The sequence below is a fragment of the Rhipicephalus microplus genome, chromosome X (genome assembly GCF_043290135.1).
Source record: "Rhipicephalus microplus isolate Deutch F79 chromosome X, USDA_Rmic, whole genome shotgun sequence".
Taxonomy (NCBI): domain Eukaryota; kingdom Metazoa; phylum Arthropoda; class Arachnida; order Ixodida; family Ixodidae; genus Rhipicephalus; species Rhipicephalus microplus.
The window spans coordinates 414,847,308-414,869,544 of record NC_134710.1 but is presented as its reverse complement, the minus strand read 5'-3'; the positions used below and the strand labels follow the sequence as shown (position 1 = coordinate 414,869,544).

At 43.9% G+C, this 22,237-nt stretch overlaps 1 protein-coding gene across 1 annotated transcript in view; it reads left to right on the top strand.

The window, feature by feature from the left end:
- The window catches only part of LOC142775470 (uncharacterized), a 37,969-nt gene extending 23,636 nt beyond the window's left edge, over positions 1-14,333 (top strand). The window contains exons 4-6 of the mRNA XM_075876869.1: positions 1,070-1,156; positions 12,997-13,121; positions 13,184-14,333. Coding sequence (XP_075732984.1) covers positions 1,070-1,156; positions 12,997-13,121; positions 13,184-13,358 — 387 coding nt within the window. The 3' untranslated portion in view covers positions 13,359-14,333. The remainder of the gene's footprint in view (positions 1-1,069; positions 1,157-12,996; positions 13,122-13,183) is intronic.
- Positions 14,334-22,237: the final 7,904 nt, after the last annotated feature.

Here is a 22,237-nt window from a genome sequence, read left to right as displayed (position 1 = left end):
CTTTTTTTTTTTGCAATCCAAGGTTCTTCTATTTGTCAGGTGGGCCGAGGGGCAACCTGTCTTGGTACAATGAGGAATGGGGCTCCTGCTTCGCGCTGGTGACAAAGACTTATTAATATGTTGAGTTTAAGGTTCATAAACCACCATATGAAGTTGAGAGACGCTGTAGTGAACAGCTCCGGAAATTTTGACCACCTGGGGTTCTTTAACGTGCACCCAAATCTGAGTACACGAGCCTACAACATTTCCGCCTCCATCGGAAATGCAGCCACCGCAGCCGGGGTTCGATCTTGCGACCTGCGGGTCAGCAGCCGATTACCTTAGCTATATCTGCGGGCCTGCTGTGTTCAAAGTTTTCAACGACAGTGCGTCAGATAAACGAGCGGTTGTGTACGTCTAACGAATGTTATATATCCGTACGCACGCGACAGACTTAAACAGTTTGCTCTGTGCGTATAGCTGTGTTCCGCTCGCAAGCAGAAAAATGTGTCGTTCACTAAACTGCGCGATTAGTCAGAAGCCTTCGGTATAATTTTGACTTCCTGTAGTTCTCTATAAGTACACCTATATAGTGCAACGTGCACCATAACATTCTCACATCCCTCCGTTATTGGAACGTGGCCACAGTGGTCAGATTTGAAAGAGTCACCACGTACCTAATATACGGAATACAATATAGAGAAACAGAGGAAACTCTTTATTGAAAGGCAGAGAATTTAGCCGGCGTGAATAGGTTGCTGACTTACTACTCTGCGGGGGGGGGGGGGGAAAGGAGATAGGGGACCGAGAGCGCGGGAATAATAAAAGTTAAAATGAAATTTAAAAAGAGTAACCGCTTCGGTCAAGCAGAAAGTCCATACAGCGGAATAACATTTACGTTTCGGACGGAGAGAAAAATGAATTTAGACGACCCCCTGAACATGTGATTGTTTCAGCTTGGTACAGGTTCGTTTAATAACGTGTGGCTTCTGACGCGTGCTTGTTAGCTCTACCGCGTGAATTTGCGTACATACATAAAAGTGCTGGCGGCCTTTGTGACACTGATTTTGCCACTCCCCTCCCCCTGCAGATTCGTTACACGGGCGACCGCGACAGGCCACTTGATGAACGTCAGGTGCGCTTCCAGAACGCTCGCCGGGAGGGACAAACCGAAATAGTAAGCGAAACCCTCCGTGCTTGTTCGGGGGCCGAATTCACAAAGCTTTCTCTTTGGCTACGCATTTTCTTAGCCAAACATTCTCTTATCTGGAGGGATTACTATAGCGTGGGTATGAATTTAACTTATTCGGCACTTAAGAGGGCAAGGAAGACACACGATAGCCGATGAAACGACAAGGAAAGAAAGAAGTGTGTGCCGATAATATCAAGGTAGCACGCAAAGCGTCTAGCATCGAGAGTATACGATGATAGCCAATGATTTGCTTCATCTAAGTTTCAGTTGCGCGAGCGTCTGCTACAGCGCTTACGAGATGCCGCGTACTTTGTAATAGACGTTTTGGTGGGCTGTGCAAAGCCAGGCACTCGCCTTTAATCAACGACTGTAGCTAAAGAAAATAATTGCTCGATGTTCTTAAGCCACCGAGCAATCCATGCACTATCTCGCCAAGTACAAGTAAACAACAATTCAGGTGCACCACATAAATGAAACCACACATAAATCGATGCATGCAATGTTTGAAAATGTGCCTCGAATGTCTTCTATTTAACGCGACCAGTTACCTTACATTTCATTGAAGCTGCGCTGCTACTTAACTAATTCGGTACAATCTAGCACGGTATAGTGGTGAACGTAAGGGTGTTTTGTACCTATAGTCAAAGGTAGCCTTTGTTACAATATTCTTATTACAAGACACATGAGCGACTTTGGTGCCTGCAGACGAATTTTGCGGAAATAAATAACAGCAGTAATCAAATGAAATTGTGAGCGCAATTTCGCTGGTTCCGTGCACCGCAGCATTTTTATAAAGCCGGAATGCGATAACGTGCATACGCTTACGCTTAGGTATATGTCTACGTAAAATGAGGGAGACTCGTCGGGAGGTGTCTCAGTGCTAATGCTTTTCACAAAACACGGTGCAAATATTTTGTCCAGCGTTGTTTGAGTGCGCAAACAAAGCAAGGGACGTGTATGCGAGTGTTGAGGTCGAGAGACGTTATCACACGTGGGAAAAGAATGAAGAGAGAGAGACTCTCGTTTTGGCTTCTCGAAAGCTTGAAATTGATAGATAACAAAGACAATTTTCTGGCCCAGCAGACGTCAGGGAAAATCTCCGCAAAGCAGCGTCAGATGCTCGGAGAGCATAAAAAAGTGGAGTACGCGTTATATGGGAGTGACAGCCACTCAGAAATTGAGATGAAGTGTGACTGTCCTTAGATGTGAGAATCAATGCTAATTAGGAGAGTTGAGTTAATGAGCCAAAACTTTCCTAAATAACGATAATGGAAGCAAACTGAGCATTCATCTAGTGAAAGTGACACTAGTGACAGTGAACTCATAATAGTTGATTAGCGTTGTCACAGGCCGATATATATTTTTATTTTCTTATTTATATTTGGCAAACTATGAGAGGGTGGCCTACGTTAGAGCCGGCTATCCCAACATCATGACAGTAATGTACAAGAATAAATAGCGCACGGTTATACAGTCACACGTGGTGGTTTATATCTTCTAGTAACCTTGCGCAAACGCATTTTAACTATTTTTTCTATTTTTGACAAAGTTTTACAGGACCTTTTAGGAGCAAAGCTCCTTAAGGCGTGGGCTGTGCGTCCCCTGTATGTAGCCACCTCTCGTTCAGTTCTAAGTATTACGCTAGCCACCGCCCGATCTAAAGTGTACAGACATATCCATCCTTCCATCCGTTCATCCGTCCGTCCGTCCATTCATCCATCCATCCATCCGTCCATCCGTCCGTCCGTCCGTCCGTCCGTCCGTCCGTCCAAAAGATGCAAGATGTTATAAACTAGACGGCGGTACGTGTAGTTGATTATGAAAGATGCGAGGTGTTATAAAATAGGAATGATGCCACATATGGCGCGTGTCATCGTTCGATATAGTGCGACGACGTACGATAGGGGGAGCGTTGCAATAAAATCGAGGGGGCAAAATGTACGGAGGATTCATGGTTTACCAGGTTTACCTCCGGAGCTTCGCCCACTCATCATCATTCACTTCGTGAATATGGCGGCATTTTTTTTGCATTTGGCTTCATTCGAAGGAATGACGATATATCAGAAATAGGGCGAATGCAAGCACTGCTGCAGTAGACGAGCGGTTACAGCGCTGAACTACAATCTAGGAGGTACTTGGTTCGATTCGCAGAATCACTGAGCACTTGTTTTTTTTCAAGAAGTTGCCCGGCCTGACATTATGCGTGGTGGCGGGTACTAATTTTTTGAGAAGTAGGCTTTCGCACTTGCTTCTTTCACTCCCCTTTAGACCCAAACGCGCTGTACTGTGCTCCTTCAAAAATTAAACAATTCAGGGTTCATAATTTTCTCCTCCATCCTCTCTTATCGCAAAAGTGTCCAGTGCTGAAATACCAATATCATACCTGGTATATTACTTTTCACGTGTTTCGATATTCGACCAGCAATCAGCCTTCACGGTGTTTTGAAGAAAATCTACACATGCATTGAGCTAACTGCTTGCAGCCAAGTTGACTGCCTTTGTAGGAACACGCTTTCGTGCTAATTTGGTGGGCATCATCACATGCAGCAAGACCAAAGAGCACGGACAGTTAGAGCTGACGCAAACAGAGTAATTAGTTTGTGTCTTCTCTCCCGCTCTTTGTCATGCTGCACGCTTCAGTGTAGTGTCGCTGTCAATGGTTAAAATGATCTATAGCAGTTAACCGAGTTCTGCTGAGAGGGTCTCCTATTGTCCAGAATGAAACAGAACAATGGCAATTTGATTTGTGTGATAAAGTGATACCCTGCTTTTGGTTACTAGAATAAATTTCTAAACTGAAGTTTATTTTTTATTAACAACCGTTCCAGTGCAGATGAAAGGTGCATGGACAAATTCGTGTATTCAGCTTGACTAGGTTTGTGACCTTAATTGTAATTGCGAACCGGTATCACAGTATGCATAAATATCACACACATATACAACCACGGGTGATAGCTTGCTTTTTCTGATTAGAATTGAAAGGTTGAAATCGACATATTCAACCAACGCTATGTGTATGAGATATGCCATGTAGAGTAGCTATGCTCTAAACTAATCTTCACAGGTTCGTTCCATTTTACCCAATTTCTTGCCCATCACTGTAGGTTGGTAAATGAAACAACTTCTTCGAACACACATATTCTGTGTAAGGTTACATTTAATTTTAAGCAGTACAAAACAAATTGAAATGTATAATGGCTCAAAAGAGAAATAACTAGAAACAAATTCAGCCAAATCATTACCAAACTTAGTCACCAATGATAAAGGGATTCACATTTAAAAGATACATACATACATACATACATACATACATACATACATACATACATACATACATACATACATACATACATACATACATACATACATACATAGATACATACATACATACATACATACATACATACATACATACATATACGCACACACACATATACATATGTACACCCATACATACATACATACACTCAGGTGTAAATATTGAAATGAATGGCTATAAAACAAAAATTCTAATACACTCATTTTGAATATACTACAGAAAGTAACTCACGAGAGAAATCCACCGGCATTGTTATGTCTGAACACGGTGTTTCTCAAACCATCTCGCAAAAACTTAATGCATAGTTTTCCGCTGCTGCCAAGTGACAAGCAGTTTTTATAAAAAACACAAGAATAAAGCCCTTGACAATGTCATGCTAAAGAAAAGGGCTGTGCATCAATATTTTGTACATGTCTGCAATATCACTCTGTTTATTTACATAGCTTGGCTCATTCACAACCCACTAACAAAGCATGTTAGGACACTTGGGCTGAAAGTTGGCACAGCGCGAGTAAATATTAGACAATACATGAATAATACAATTATAAGCTACTAAGCTCCTTGGTGCAAACAGTGTTTATATTGACAGCTATAGGTGCCATTTCGTTCCCCCAAAACACTTCTCAAAAGTAGAATCAAGTTTATTTAGCTAAAAGTTTCTATTCTGGCGTGTCGTGGTGGCTCAACGATGGAAGTGACTCTTTCGGCCAAGAAAACAAAGACCAATTATTTTTCCAGTTCGAGAATTCACCCCATGCTAACATTGAGGCAGGTGGTAAGAAGGCTTTTGGAGAGAGGAAACCACCACATTCCCACCAGTTGTGGCCTTGGGTAGCTACTTCACTTGGACAAAAATGATGAAAAACACTCCTCAAGAAGACTTCAAAGTTTGCACATCAACACAGTTTCCATACAGCTGTCTATTAGTCTGCTTGAAAAATATTGAGTTTACTGCTGGGCAAAGACTGTACACTATGTGGGGTGATGCTACAGTGCACTGCATGTATGTCTTGCTGCTGGCCTCAACTGCGATGTTGCTCAGCACATATGTGTAAAATAACAACTATTACTATGCCACTGCAAAGTAATTATGTGTCATTTGCATGAAACAGGGACCACAATAAAAGAACATAACAATATTTGCCTTCACAATGTTCAAAAAAATGTAAATAAATTTCCACAGAGTTTGACAGTTCATCTGAGGATAGTATTATTGGTTGTAAACACATTCTTACTTCCACTAACAAACAATTTTAAGATGCCAGATTCAATATTAGAGTATACCAGCACTTTTGTAGGGCTAAACAATTCTACAGGCATCTAGAAAAACACAAGTGAATGCATGCTATAGCTACATATAAAAATAAATACCTTTATTTCTAGTCTGAGTAGAGCTGCATAGATGATAAGTCACTTGCATTACATTATGAACAAACCTATCCGAGCAAAGTATACATTTAAAAAGTTACACTTACACAGTAGATAAGTAGACTGTTGAAGGACGGACAGGCAGTGGGATAATACCCTAGCACTGAAATCTACTGTTAAGATATACTAGGAGTAGTGATGATCCTCTTCCTTCCAAATAAAATAATCCACATAGATTCACTTCCCAGAGCTTATACACTCATGGCATCATTGGTGCTATACAAATGAGTGTACACTGAAGAATTACATCGACTAAGTACATGATTACTGCATCCATGGCTTTACTTCTTGTACTACAAAGAATGCAAACACAGTTACCATTGGCGATCATGTATGCTGTGATTTCTGGCATGTAAATGTAGAGGCACGCAGGTACTTAACACCCATGTTAAAAACTTCAGCTCCAAAATATTTTCTCACTAACACTACAGCAGCCTTTAAATTAGTGTCATAGTTTGGTATCTTCTATGCAAAATTTAAATAATTTCGAATGCAAGCAAATGAACTGCTGAATAATTCACTGCTGAGAAGTTAAGCAGCAGCTGCTCCTGACATCACAATGTGCTCTTTCTGCTGTTGTAAACTTTGAGCAGGAGAACAGTAACTGGCAGTCCCTTTATACTTGTTGGTCTTCTGTGCTCTGTTCACTATACACTGTACATGACCGTGGAGCACCGAACCCCTTGTTACTGCTGGAACTTAGAAAAATACATATCATTGTTACAACCTTGCTACATGCAAGAGTGTATAGTTGTCAATTATGTGCTCATATTTACAGATATTGTATTTTCAGAAGCCCATGACAAGCCTCAACACACACACACACACAAACAGTGAAGACTGAAAATATATTTAATATGATACAAGAGCAAAGCTACAATGTTATAGATGAAGGCATGAAACTTCTGCCCGACATAAAAAGCCAATAAAGTTTCTTCTATTTTGACTTTACACTAGGTGCGAGAAGCAGACCACAAATAAGTTCACTAAAACACAAGTTAGACTGCATTACAACACAACAGCCAATGTTCATAACTTAACGCTGTCTAACATAGCCAGCTCACCGTACTGCGTATAGGATTAAATGGGCAGTCTAGAAGACACAAAGAGCCTATGGATTATGAGTATCCTTGTTGCTGACATCTATTATTCTAAAAATGAATAAAACCTTTCAAAAATGCACTTCATCAGGGAAAATAATCATACGCAACAAACACAACGGGCTCCTACAGGTGCCACCATCACTCACCATTATTGTTGATACCAGTGCCTTGCCGGATGGATATGCTGCGTCCTGCACAGAACACCAAACGAGAGCTCCATGACTTGGATTGCATGTGTGCTAGCTGCATCGCTCTGCTGCTGAAATAGGCTAGCCACAGACAGAGAAATGAGAAGCCATGGCTTTGAAACACACTGAACGTCACCTTTAGAGATCAACAATGCATACTTAGGTCAGGTACAATTTGTAGAAAAATATATATCACTATGCAATCCTGGTGAACATGTTCCGCTGAAACACAAGCAACAGCACTGAGAGAGAAAAAGCTACATTAGGTAAAAGATGCAGTTACTGGCCCTATGTCATCTGAGGCTTTTTTAATAGGTCTTTCTCGCTGCAAGTTGTGAACAGCCAGGCAATTTTCACCCACTTGCTATTTCCTTCCAGAGCGCTGGATCCACAGAGGCAGCCACAAGCTCGTGAGCTCAATAAGGAATCAAAGTGTTTGTGCTCGTTTCAAACCACAAGCTTTTGAGTCTCAGATTATTGGAGTTTCATTCATAAGCTGCAGGCTTTCAGCTTTCAACATTCTCAATTATCTTGCAATTTAGTTCTATAAATGTTGAATAAGAATTATGTGTAAGAATATTAAAGGTATCCACTGAAAGCAACCATGCTTGGGTTTTCCATTTGTGCCAAGTAAGTGGTGTTCACGTAATCGTATGTATTAAAGAAAAAGTAACCTTGCAGCCAGCCGTTAGGCAGTTTTGTGCCATCTAATCTCCCAAGCAGATCGCAGTCCTTCCAGATGAGGCTGCCATGCATGCTTCCACGCCACATCCGCTGAATGATAACAGTTCCAGCAGTGACATAGGCTCGAATAGTTAGGGAGAACGTGTCCTTCCTACTTTTGTACAGGTGCTCCAAGTAATGATGAGGATTGATGTGCCAGAATGTGCAACCGATGCATCACAGGACCTTAACAAACCAATTTCTGCGATCTTTGAATAGCCAAAAACGAGATATTTAAAAACAATCATTAAAAGCACTAACTTCTAATACTTATTTGAGGAAGCTATCACTTCGTTAAAGTGACCAAAATCTGCTATAATCACTTTGAAATAAACTGAAGCCCCATGTAAAATTTACGTACCGCAATTTATATGTCCTACTGAAGTATAGTACTACCACAGTGGTAATCGTCTATACAACTAATTTTCCAGAATAACATAAATTTTTAAGTGCAACCTGGCTCCTGAGAAATAAACTCACATTAACTTTCCAACTATCAAACGTGGTCAATCGACAAGCCCAACCTCATAATCAAACAAGAGCTCACTTGTATCAAATCACAAAAAACTTTTTATGTATTTGCTCCATAATATATGCATGTATATAACAGTAGTTAGTAGTAACGTTTTCATGCTTCAACTTACCATAGAGAAACATTACATCTGATGGGCTTAAAAACTTGCACACGTTATAGAACTGCGTGAATTATAGTACCGGTGAAATTTAGTTCTGCAAGGTGAACTCACCGATGGCAGCATTTAGTAGCCGTCGGTGTCATGAGGAACCAAGTAAGGCCAACAGGCAAAGGACATCTGCAGACTGGAAGCTGTCAATGACAGCAATGAAGGGCTGGCCAGGCGTGCACGTCCATTGATAAAGTGTAAGAACTGGCCATGACAGGCTGTTGTCAAGGCTCTAGTGCCGTGCAAAACGATGTCCAGACGAACTCGGAAACCTGCAGTTATGCGATATTGGCCTACAACGTCATCCAAAGCAAGGCACCGGTGAAATCTTTGCTTTTTCTGGGGGCCGGAGGGAAGCTTGACGTTCACGGGCTCTCGCTGCCACATAGAACTCTCAAGTTCTTACCGAAGAACAATCTAGGCGCACTTCCGAAGTAACACGATCCACAACAGAATGTAGTATCTCGCAGTTTTGGTTGATCACATCACAGCGCTAGGACTATGGTTATCACACATAAAAAGACGTGACGACTTAACAAACAAAAGCGCCAAGCTGCCCCACCACAACTTCGCCGGGCAAAACAGTTATCAACGCTGTCTTTCAATTTTCGGTGACACGAGCACAGCTTGTTCAGAAGTCTTGGAACGTCAACACAGCACCACTGTTCACAACGAACATCGTTTCACTCCCGAACAGTACATTGCTCTCAAGTAAATAGAAGCGTACGGGCTAACTAGTGGCGAAGCAAGAATCGAGTGCGTAGTTCATACGTTTCCGTACGTACTTGGGGTCACTCAAGTAACGTGTCGAAACGCTGTCAATCCGAAATGTCGAACAGCACCCAACTGAGAGACTGGAAAGTCAAGCGAACGAACTGTTACCGGCACACAAATACACATTGCAGGCTTCTCGAGTGCTAGTTGCCGTCGATACACCGACGCCGATCCCCGCTTGATAACCACACCGACGCACAGGGTTCGCTGCGCTTCACCATACACCATTGCACTGCCACAGCTTTCCGCACTGCTTACACGCACCGAAAGAGCTGCTGTAATCACAACACATCCGGTGAAACGCTGAAGTAACTCGTGCGAGAAGCGTTTGCTGAAAGTCGCACCGACCGATATGCTGTTTACGACGCCATGTTGTTTTCGACAACGGCGCAGCACATAAGAGAGCTCTTAGAAAGTACTTGCACTATTTTCACGGCGTGGAAAAAATTTCTCTTATGTGCGAGGGGGGTGATATGACGAACAAAACAGGCGTGCCAGATGAAAGAAGTGTTTTGGCAACGTCACGGAGTGAGCTGATGTAGAGGGTATTGCTTCACAACCAATCACAAGCTGTGCCTGTCGGCCAAGCAAGCCGTTGTCTGCTCGCGTTTGTCGTCTGCTTCGATCAGAGCATGCGACAGGAGATTCGCCTTTGCAACGCTATTATTCTCAGGTCAAGTGGTCGCTGCGTCGCACAAAATACATGTCAGTGGCTCGCTCTACCTTTGAATGATGTTCGTGCGCCAAGTTAAATGGCTGGTAATTGATGCAGGGATGAGTTCAGCCAAGGTTTGCTCCCAGAATCGTGAGGGTTTGCATATTTTCGGTGTCATACAAAGTTACTAGGGTCATTTCATTCCTATTGCTTGCCATATTATCACGGTCTATATCGGTGTCTGAACAGTGAAGGTGAAGATGCATGATTTGTTTGTAGTTCCATGCGTAATCACGCGCACCCCTAATACGCTTTGGTTTACAAAGTACGCTTTGTTCCAGATTGTCCCAAAGTGTATCGACAGCTGTATTTCAGAGATCGCAACCATTGGACAGTTAGAGCCAATGAAAGTACACTAGAGCACAAACTTTAAGAACCACTCACTGAAAACTTCCTCTCATTTTTATTTCCAATAGCATTCAAAGATTGTTCTACCATTAACCTCTTTGGTGGTAATTTCCACCAATGAGGCAAGGATCTCGAGTCGCACTTTTAATTGGATGAGATGGGGCGCAACACAACAACATAACAAATAAGGTTGATCCTATGCCATGACGCGTTCGAATGCACTGACCATTCACGTATCACATTGGTTGTCATCCAACCACAAATCTTTACATGCGTAGTTTTATGCCATTGACGCCCAATAGAATTCTTCAATTACTGCGACTTCAAACTTATTGGACGATGGTGGTTGTCAACATCAACCACTGCGTACAAGGGAAACAACACGCGAAGCTCAAAGCGCCGAAAAAAATAAAAACGCAACAGCAGTCATCAGGCAGCCTTTAATGGGCGTGAATTAACTCAAAACCAGCCAGGGCACCAAAGCATACCGCCGCGGCAGTAGGTTCTAAGTAGCCACATTGTTCCTAAGAGTGGTCCGGACCACTCTTAGGATTTTCTCTCAACCATGCTGTTTTTACGCACAATTTCGCTTCGTGAATCCACTTACGAGCACTTTTCGGTGACGTAAGCAAATATAGCAACTGCATCACCATCGCTGACATGTTCCCGGGCAGTCACAGCGCGCTTTATTTGCAGCGGCCGATGTGACAACAATGGCCTCTTACGACGTTTTTTCGTTTCGAGAGTCGACTTACGCAACAAAATTTCTCTTGCGCAAAAATTTTTTCGTAAGTGAGTTTTGTGAATCCGGCCCCAGATGCGCACGCACGCGCGCACTGTGCGGCGGCCACATTGCGGAAGGCCGAAGAGTGCTCGAGTTTGTGCGCCCTAAATGCCCGGCTGCGCATGCATGGTGTCGCCTTCCACAGTGGCTGCACAAATTTCGCTTGTTTCCTATTGGTAAAAAAAAGGGCGCAAGTACTTAGTTGTAAAAATATTAGGAACGATGTTGAAGATGCGTTTTTTAAGCGTAACTGTGCGAATCCCGAGAATAAAGTTCGTGGTGTTAACATTTTATTTTTATTTTGTAGGTTCATCCTAATTTTGTTAGTTGTCCAGTATTACAATTTCTCCTATTATAGATATGTCAATGTGACCTGTGCGCCTTATTAAAATGATGAGCTGCATCAAAAAAAAAGTCTACGACTGTCTTCAGTTTTGCTCATCAAAAAATTACAATGTAATTGTAGGTGTGTAGATCTTTAGTTACCTAAGCTGATAGATCGATTGCTACTTCATACGAGGCGACGTACAAACCATGCAGTCACGTTGGGAAGTGGACGTATAGCATGCGCGAACATTTATTCGACGCATGAATTCATCCCCCTCTTAATGAGAAGGCAGCCTGGAAAGGAAGTAACTTCGCAAATGTTCCTTCGCTTCGCTGTTTCTTCGTTCCTCTTGAAGTGTAAAAATATTTTGAATGTTTTGCCGATATTTTAAATATATCTTGAATATTTAGTTTCCTCTCATGATCAAGTTGTTACATGCGTATTCACCAATTTCCTACCGCGTTCCCCAGGCTTTCCTCGCCGTCTTTTTCATGTGCAAATATTATCATAAATTTGATAAAAGAGTATATAAGAAAAAAAATCGTGCGACTGTATCATGTCTATATATAGATCTTGCTGAAATTTTGACGTTACGGCATCCCTAGAGACGTGCAATATAACACAATCATGGAAGTTAAAGCTGATCATCTTGTTAATTAAGGCGTAAGTATGTGGTTCGCAAACACAACAGTTATTGATTTTATGTAGAACGTCTCCATCTTTAGTGGGATTGAATTTGCAAACAGTCGTAGTTTACCTGCCTCGGTGGCTTGCCCGTCTGCTGACCTTCGAAGGCGGAGAGATCGAATCTTGGCTGCGGTGGTCACACTTCGGAGGAGGCGCGATGCTTAGATTTAGTTGAACGCCGAAGAACCCCAGCAGGTGGTTGAAATTTCCGGAACCCTGTACTATAGGGTCTATCTTGCAATCAAAAGTCACTAGACCACCGCGATGAAGCAGTGACGAAAACCTAAAGCATCGCTTTACATCGCCGTCAACCCTTCTTTGAACAGAAAGAGGCTCGTACCTCCTCTTCTCGGACGAACACCAGTGCCCTGACGGTGATGGGACTGGTCGTTTCACGGCTGTGAGAACAAGCTCTTTGAGAGCCCCCGACAATATCACTCACTATGGTCACGGATTCATACTCGAAATTAGAAACACGCGTACGTTTCTTTCCAGCATTTACAGTTCGTCATATTGTCACAGTTTACTTCAGAACAACCTACGTAAGACACAATTTCATCGCAACCAATATAAATTTAGCAATGGACGCTCTTTCTGCTGAAACATGACGTGGTTATCCCTAAATATTTTTGTAGAAGTTGTTTTCTTTTTGAAAACAGTGCCACATTTCAGTCAGTAAGTAGTGTATATACATAATATATGATACATTGAACCTATTACCTGTCAATTTTACGGTCTTTTTTAGGCAAGGATGAAACAAGCGAGCATGTCTGCTCCACGGCCGGTCTCAGCTCCTATGCGCCACACTGGTCGTTCGATGGCGGGCGACGTGGCTGTTCACCGTGAGGCCAAGATTGTGGCTCCTAAAAGGTTAGCTTATAATACGTCCACCACGGACCGGATAAAGTTTAACCGCCCCTTAATTCTCGCAGGTCCCCTTCCTCGACGCAACTGAGGAGTTCTGCGCGGAAGGAGGTTCCACATTCAACCATTACAACTGCTCCGAGGCCCGCCGAGAGTGGTCACTCGCGCCGCGTTCCTCAGGAGTACGGCTCCTGTACTCGTCCGTCAGCCGTCGTGCCGGCGCGCGCGCTTCGGCGCAAGTGACGGACTTGTGCGCACCTTCGCAGTGTGGATCGCCCGCCCTTGAACATCGCCTGAACCCTCACTGCTGCTCCTACTTTTTTATGAGGGCATTCCTTTTTAGTGTGACATGCAAGGACACCACCGTTTGTGCCTGATGCACTGAACGCCACTAGTATATGTCAATCCAATACTCAGAAATGTTCGAATTGTGACGGGCCTCACGAAGGACTGCCTGATTATTCGAAGGGAAATGGTAGTGCAGAAGAAAATGGTTCGGGACCACTCGTCTCTCCGGGAAGAAGCCGCATCTGTTAGACGACGACGATCTCGTCATCGACGGCACTCCAAGACATCCAAAACACCATTGTCTTGTGAACCGCGCTCAAAGTCGCCTACACTTCTGTCTCCCAAAACAAGCACAGTCGGATCGAAGGATAAGGAAGTCGCCAACAGCGACACAGCTGACGCCTGGCCGGAACTCCCACGACTACACGTCACTAGAGAGCGGCATCAGACTTCAGCAGTGAAGCGCTCCTTGTCCGAATTCACTAAACTAACAGAGGAGGATAAACAAATAGTCGCCGTGGTCAGCTCCCTCGTGAGTACCATTCGTGTGTTCGTGGAGAGGGTGCAAACACCAATAGCACGAAGAACATTGCAGCTTCTGAATACCATCAGCCCGGTTCTAGCAAGCCTTCAGAAGTCGATTGCTTAAGAAGATTACAGCAGAACCATGGCTTATCAACGGAAACAGCTATCGTTTGCAGATGATATTCGAAACGCTTTCATACTTCAACGGAATGTGAGAGTCCTGAGGTGCCGGATATCGGATTTCCGGTTGTTCGTGTTCAAAAACCGCTTCCCGATAATGGTAATCTGTGAGCCGAACACATCGATTATAAGAATATCAGGATACGAGTCTTTCGCCTCAACCACGAATGGAAGTAGCAGCAAAGTTATTGTTTACATTCACAACCTTCCTTACTTCATCCATGCTATACCGCCAGATGACAAGAACACTCTAAAGCAGAAGCGTTTGTCTTTTATACTTATCGGCGTATATATATATATATATATATATATATATATATATATATATATATATATATATATATATATATATATATATATATATCCCACAAGTCCCTTTGATTGTAAGATACTAACAGACATTATGGCAGCTTTTTAGGCCCTTGCGTTAAAGTGGTAATTTCATCGCACATTATCTGATATGGGGAAGCTCGAGGACAAACTGGAAGAGCGCTCACTGATATCGTTTGTATCAGACCACAACCTGCGCCTTCTGAGTGATGGTAGCCCGACATAGCTGCGAGGAACGACGCACAGCAGCTGCCTCGACCTGACACTGGTGTCGTGTTGCCTAAGTTCAAAAGTGCTGTGGTTTATATATATCGAATCCCATGGTAGCGACCACATTCCGTTTATGTCAGCATTGATGGTGAAGAGATTTCGTCCTCGCCGGTCAACAGGTAAATTTACTGGACACTTTATGAAGATCAAGTGGAGGACACGTGCAGAAATGATTCCTCGTGTGGGTTAGAAGAAGTAATTGCAGATGCAATGAAAAAATGTACGCGCCATATCAAGCGCTCACAGAAGCGCACGGAGCATGACATCGAATTAGAAAGGCTTTGGGCGTTTCGTAGATGTGCTGAGAGAAGATACAGGCGTACCAAGTCGATTTTAGATCGCAGAGTACCAAGGCGCATCCAGAAAAAAATACAATGCCGAATAGACAAGCTGCAGGATCAAAGATGGAAAAGCTTTTGCGAGTCATTAGACCCACGCAAGCCATTGTCTCTTTTATGGAGAACTATACAGGGTCTTCGCTCGGGCGCCATGCAACGTCATCCCATCAAGGCTCTCGCACTTCATCACAACCGGCATGAAATTGACGTTGCCGAGGGTTTTTGCGCGACCATCACCAGCGGGACAGTCCTGTTCTCTGATGTTCTTTTATGTGATACGCCCAGTCTACGAGATATAAGTATGGATGCTTCATTTTCTATGGAAGAGCTAGAAGCGGCTATGACATTGTGTAGGCGTTCTTCTTCACCAGGGCCCGATGGGATAACGCACACGGTTCTGCGTCACTTAGGCCAAGCAGCTAGACGACAACTGCTAAATTTATTTAATCGGACATGGGAAGATGATATCGTACCTCAAGAATGGAAACGGAGCCGTCTTGTGCCACTTCTAAAAGCAGGGAAATCGCCTCTGATGCTGACATCCTACCGGCCAGTAGCTCTCGCCAGCTGCGTTGGGAAACTCATGGAGCGCATGATTCTCACGCGCCTAGAACGGCTCCTTGACCAGCACAACATTCACCCCGACTCCATGGCGAGATTTAGACGAGGCTGTTAATCGATTGACAACGTCATCAATTTGGTGCCATCAGTAGAACAGCAGAAATTTAGGAAACGACTAGCACTTGCGCTCTTTCTTGATGTGAAAGGTGGATACGACAACGTTTTCCATCAAGCTATACTAGACACACTGCTGTTGATTGAACTGGGAGGGTGAATAATTCTATGGATCTGAAGTTACCTGACACGAAGATCCTTTTTTATATATACTGAAGATGGCCCGACCTCAGACCACTACACGTGCCATGGCTTCCGCAAGGTGGCGTTTTAAGCCCAGTTCTTTTTAATCTTGCCTTGCTTGGCCTGGCAGAAGCTCTCCTGGAAACAGTCAGTGTTTCAATATACGCTGATGACATCTGTGTCTGGGCATCTGCATTGACACGCCTACAAGTTCGAGCAAGGATACAGAGGGCAGCATCGCAAACATCTGACTATATTCGCACGCAAGGCCTAACAATCTCAACAGAAAATTGTGCACTGCTGGCCATCACGCGCGAGGCAATGACAAGTTACCCGATAAGCATTAATGGCCAGCCCATCTCTTGCAAGCGTATAGAAATCGTTTTCTAGGTGTCATTGTTGACCGCGACCTCTCCTGGCGCCCTCATGTGACTAGATTGAAAGCGAAACTGGTATCTATTGCCCACCCCTGAAAGTCATCGCTGGAAAAAGATGGGGTCCGTCATTTAGTTTCATGCTACAGCTTTACCAAGCACTTTTTATCGGTGTACTGCGCTACAGTTCTCCTCTACTTACTAAAATTTGCAAGACAAACATTCGAGCACTTCAGAGTGTGCAAGCACAAGCACAACGTGCTTGTCTCGGTCTGCCACGAGCTACCTCAACCGCTGGAACAGTTATATTGGCTCAGGATCATCCGGTTACAACCTACGTCACAACCAACGGGCTGAGAGCACATATTCGGCACATTTTACGGATGGTATTGAGCAATTTGAAATTTCTGCCAGAAGAACGACCGCAGGCGTCGTTCCTAAGGTCGTTAGCTCCCACCGCGCTTTGTTATAATCCGTTTTTTTTTACCATTGGCACGTTCGCCGTCTGCCTTGTGGAGCCTACGACAACCCGACGTGCACCTTTCTGTCCCAGGAATAAGAAATAGAAAAGTCCTTTCTGCCTTGGGTTTGAAGCAAGCGACTCTGGACTGTTTACACACTTCCTACGCTGACAGAATCCACGTTAACACAGATAGATCTACCACCCAGACTAGTTCCACCAGCGTCACTGTCATTCCATCGCGACACATCAACATTACTTACAAACTTTACACATGAGCACATCGACTGGTTCGGAAATTGTTGCCCTGCGAGATGCCATCGATTATATCAAGCAACAACAGGCTAACAGATCGGCAGCATTCTGTGACTCCAAGGCGGCTCTACAATGTCTTTCGTCGGCACTTCATCGCGGGTCGTACGAACAACTGGTACGGGAGATCAGCAAAATGCTGCAATATGCGACCGAACAAGGACAGAACGTTGTGTTCAAGTGGGTACCAAGTCATTGCGGTATCTCCGGCAACGACCTCGCCAATGAAACGGCCAGAAATGCACACGTACAAACAAACCCTGTGTCCATACTTTTATTAAGAATTGACTAGGTTAGATACCTAAGTAAGCTAGCGCCGGACATGACACTCCAAATGTGGCAGTCATCACTGTTCGCACATCATCGACTATATTATCTCGATCCATCTTTACGACTGCGGCTGCCCTCTGGTCTTTCTAGGAAGGAAGGTACGGTGTTGTACCGTCTGCGTCTGCGCGTAGCCTTCACCACTGCCAACTCATTTAAGATAGGGATGGCCAACAGCGTGAAGTGCAACGATTGCGCGGTCGATGAGACTATTGAACACATCTTATGTTACTGCCCGCCATAGGCAACGCAAGCAACTGTTGCATTTTCTCAAAGAAACCGGCCTGTTTCATTGTTTGTGATTGTGAAACTGTTATGCGTCGGCCACGTCAGTGACCTTTTCTCTCCTCCTCTATAACTTTCTTTCCCCTCTCCCCTTCCCCAGTGCAGGGTAGCCTACCGGGGTTCAGCCCTGGTTGACCTCCCTGCCTTTCTCCTTTTGTTCTCTCTCTCTCTTTTGAAAAGAATTTTAACACTCCCTTCACCGCCTACGCCTATGTTGGCTATGACAGCAACGTGTCATCTCTGACGCCTCAAAGCGGCAAATTTGCGTGTATGTACATAGTTACTGCCACCGTTTCCTAACAGTAGAAGTCAACGTAGGTCACTCGTCTTTGCAAATCATGTGTTTTCTGTCCTACGCTCGCATATGCAAGCGCCTTTGTCGGTACCCTTGCGGAGTACTGGAAAGGGGGAAGTGAAAAGAGCCTTTTCGCCAAGGCAGCTGTTTATGCAGTTAACCTAAACACCTCCGCAGCACATCCATTATTCTAACGAATTGGCTGTAATTACGCTCTACTTTGTAGAAATGCTGCTCTTATATCTGTAGGTAATTTTTTCACCTCCGTCATGAGCGTGGATACTGGAAAATAAAAGTATAAGGGTAAGTTCTTCCAGAGTGATCGCAAAGGTGAGGCATTTTTGGCAATGCATCAGTGGCACCCGCTTTCTATCCCGCTTCTGTCGCGGTGTGATTGCATATGTTGACACTGCCCCCCCACGGTGGTCTAGGGGCTAAGGTACTCGGCTGCTGACCCGCAGGTCGCGGGATCAAATCCCGGCTGTGGCGGCTGCATTTCCGATGGAGGCGGAAATGTAGGCCCGAGTGCTCAGATTTGGGTGCACGTTAAAGAACCCCAGGTGGTCAAAAATTCCAGAGCCCTCCACTACGGCGTCTCTCATAATCATATGGTGGTTTTGGGACGTTAAACCCCACAAATCAAATCAATCAATCAATGCATATGTTTACACTGTCGTGACACCATATTCAATACGCAACGGATAAGCGCAGCATAAACACTTATGAGTATAAAGTGTCATTTTTAACGTGCGAATTGGGGCCGGAATACCGAGGATAACAATAGCGTTCGACCTCAATGTGTGCTATGTTACAATTAGGGCTCCGTACCTTCGGATAAATAAAGAAAATTATTAAACTCGCATCTGTAAATTGTTTCACCCTTCTGTTTCATCCATGAACTCCCATTTTAACGTAACAGGGTTAAAAAGCTTGTTTCCCAGATTTTCCGATACTGTTCTCGGCTTCGGAGTCATTGCTTGTGAGTGAAAAATCATCGTATGGGTCACTGAAGTATCCATAACTATGCAAATAGAATAAATAATGAGAACTCCTGAATCAGAGTGGGGATCGAACCCGGGTCGTTTGGGTCCAAGTGGAAATTAAACATGCGTAATTTCAGTGTCAAGCGGATGTTCTACCACACGGCCCATTGTCTGCTATTGAATACATTGAAATTACTTCGTCTGCTTTGAAATGCAGTGAAAGTGGCACACGCTTTACAAACACACGCGTCCTGTATGCATGATTTGTTCAGATGCGTCGAGTGAGACACAAGCACGGCTCATAGCAACAACAGAAAGCCCCCTTTATTCCTAACTGCCCCCTTGCTATATACCCCACATTAGGAGGCGCGCGCATGCTCCTCCATTCATTACAGGATAAACATAGCACTAATCCCGGCTGTGGCGGCTGCATTTCCAATGGAGGCGGAAATGTTGTAGGCCCGTGTGTTCAGATTTGGGTGCACTATAAAGAACCCCAGGTGGTCGAAATTTCCGGAGTCCTCCACTACGGCGTCTCTCATAATTATATGGTGGTTTTGGGACGTTAAACCCCACAAACTATCTATAAACATAGCACTCAGCATCCACTGCATGCTTCACAATGCAACATGAAACATTGCAGTAATAATGTGTGGTACAATCGCCCATGAAAATTAGGTGTCAGAACAAGTGATTATTATAATGACTTCGTGGTTTAAAGCCGGTAACCCACTACAAAACGCACACACGCTACCGCGCCTCTTTCCTTAAGGCTGTGTAAAGGGTGCATAGCTGGTTCGAAAAGGTTTCATGCATTAATTGTTTGAAGTAGGCATTATAGGAACAGAAGATCGCTATCGCGTTCTAATGGCGAAGCTTTAGGATTCCTCATTTTTATCGACCACTGTAATCCTCTTCCGTTTTTTTTTCAAACGAACATGATCTATGTCGTCATTGAGATGTCAGCCGCAAGGGCGTAGACAGATTTTATTTGGGGGGTGGGTGGAAGGGGATGGGGCACTTCTTCGATAGAGGCCTTTTTCGTTGAGTATGCTATAGCGAAGAAAAAGTTCGCGAAGGACGCGGGGGGAAGAGGGGGGCACGGCCCTAGTGTGGCGTCGCGACATGGTTACAACATCGGTCGACCCATTCGGCTAATATAAACGTCACCTCAGTTTTGCTGTGATTCTATGCGGAATTTGGCTTATGGATCTCTTGCAGTCTTTCGAATGAAGTGTGCGGTGGCACGCACGATGCCAAGTACTAAATAACTATATCAGAAATTATATATAAACAGAAAGGGCAAGACGGAAGCTTGCGATGAACAATCCGTAAACAGGGCTTGTGTCGAGAGTTGTCTTCCTTAAAGCTAAAACATAACTTGTTTTTAGCGCTAGAGTGGTAACGCTTCATTACCTAAGTAACTATATAAAGCTGATGCAAACGATATTGCGTCGACAGACCCTTTTATGAAAAACTGCCCCATCATCAAAATCGACGAGTCACTGGAGGTTCGTGGATAACAGGCAGAGACAGCTTTTGCAACCATATGTGGCGAGAAGCTTCCTAGGGGTAGGATCGCCATGATATAGAAACAAGTGGTTCAGCACAGCAAAATATCACTTGATATGTTACTACGCCTCCTTTTTCAGAGGCTGCGAATCACCTCTCGAAAGGAGGGCTCTTCCATCCCTAGCTGATAACAACCTCGTAAAATATTCTTGCATTGATTACAAGTACACATTTGCGTACAATACCACAAGCTTTATAAAATTTATTCAGACAAAGTCTTGTATTCAAGTATTTCAACTTATGTTGCTTCTGTTTGTGCACGCCTTTCTGACAGATAAATTATACTCTATTGTTATGATGTTCTTCTCTTTACATACCACTGAATGCGAATTCGGAGCTATGTGGGAAAACTGAGAAAGCAGACGTGAATATTTCACATAGTTAAGGGTTAGTAATATATATATACAGCGATAAAGTAATAATATTATCCGAAAAACACCCTGCGAATATTAGTAAATAAGAAACTTAACATATATTAGGAAAAGATGCACCCCGAACAGCGATGTTTTGGTAGCCCTCATAAAAGCTTTTCTCATTCATAAAAATTTGATTGATTGATATTTGAAGTTTAACATGCCAAAACCACCATATGATTATGAGCGACGCCGTAGTGGGGTCAGGCCCCGAAAACTCTCAAGTTCAAGTGATCACCTGTAGGGGGCGAAAAAATCTACCGCGGCGCGTTTTTGCTTCAAACACCCAGAGTGGATCTACTAACCTCTCTCGGCACTCGCGCTATTGCATTCTTTTATAGGGGCGCCCTCGTCGGGGCCAAAATTCAATTTTAAAATGATCAAATACTACATCTTTGCGTACCGCTACACATAAAAAACAACTTGTTCTTCTAGCGAATAGTTTTCTTAAACAAGTGCTGCGTCATCAGTTTTTTATAATAGTTTTTGCTCCAGCTGGCTCTAGGTGAGCAGGTGAGGTGAGCCTATTGCCATCATTATCTTCATTTCAAAGTGTGCGGCGGCCAACGGTCGCGACGGCATGTAACGGCTCGCGGTACGTTCGGATTTGTATCGGACTGTTTTGTTTCGCTGTAAATATTTCGAGCCTCTGCCGACCAACACGCTGTTTCTCGTTCTGTTTATTTTGACTCGTTTAAATGCTTTCGCGAAGGGAGTTCAAGTGACTTCCGGGGAATGAAGCAATCGTTGAAGTTTTTATCGGATAAACACCCGTTGCAAGCTCGGGCCGGTGAGTAGAAACCAATTCAGTTTTTTTAAGGACGGTTGCTTGCGGGGCTAGTTGGTTTATTTCAACATATGTAGTTTTTTTGTCAATGTGTAAGCGTCACATGGCGGCAGCAAACGGCGATATTATGTTTTAAAATTGTTTGACGTCTCAATCTGCAAACGGAAAAACGGTGCGTTACTTGCGGCTTGGCTTCGCGTGGGAACGAGTCGCTGACTCAATAGTTAATTCTGAAATTCTATCGCCAGGTAACACTAACCAGGCCGTTGCGATTAAAGAAGGCAAATAAATCACTGTCACCTCGCATGTGTCTTCGTAGCTAGCCCATATAATAGTGCTAAAAACCTACGAGATGATAGTTTACCGCAGTCGCGTATAGGAAACATCATATAATTATGGGTGTGGTTTTGCTATAGTGTGACAAAGAAAGCGTCACATAAATCACAAATACTTCTTTCTCTGCCACAGCCTCCTGGCCCACCTGACATGGAAGCAGCTCTGTACAATGGGCAAGGAACCTGCTAC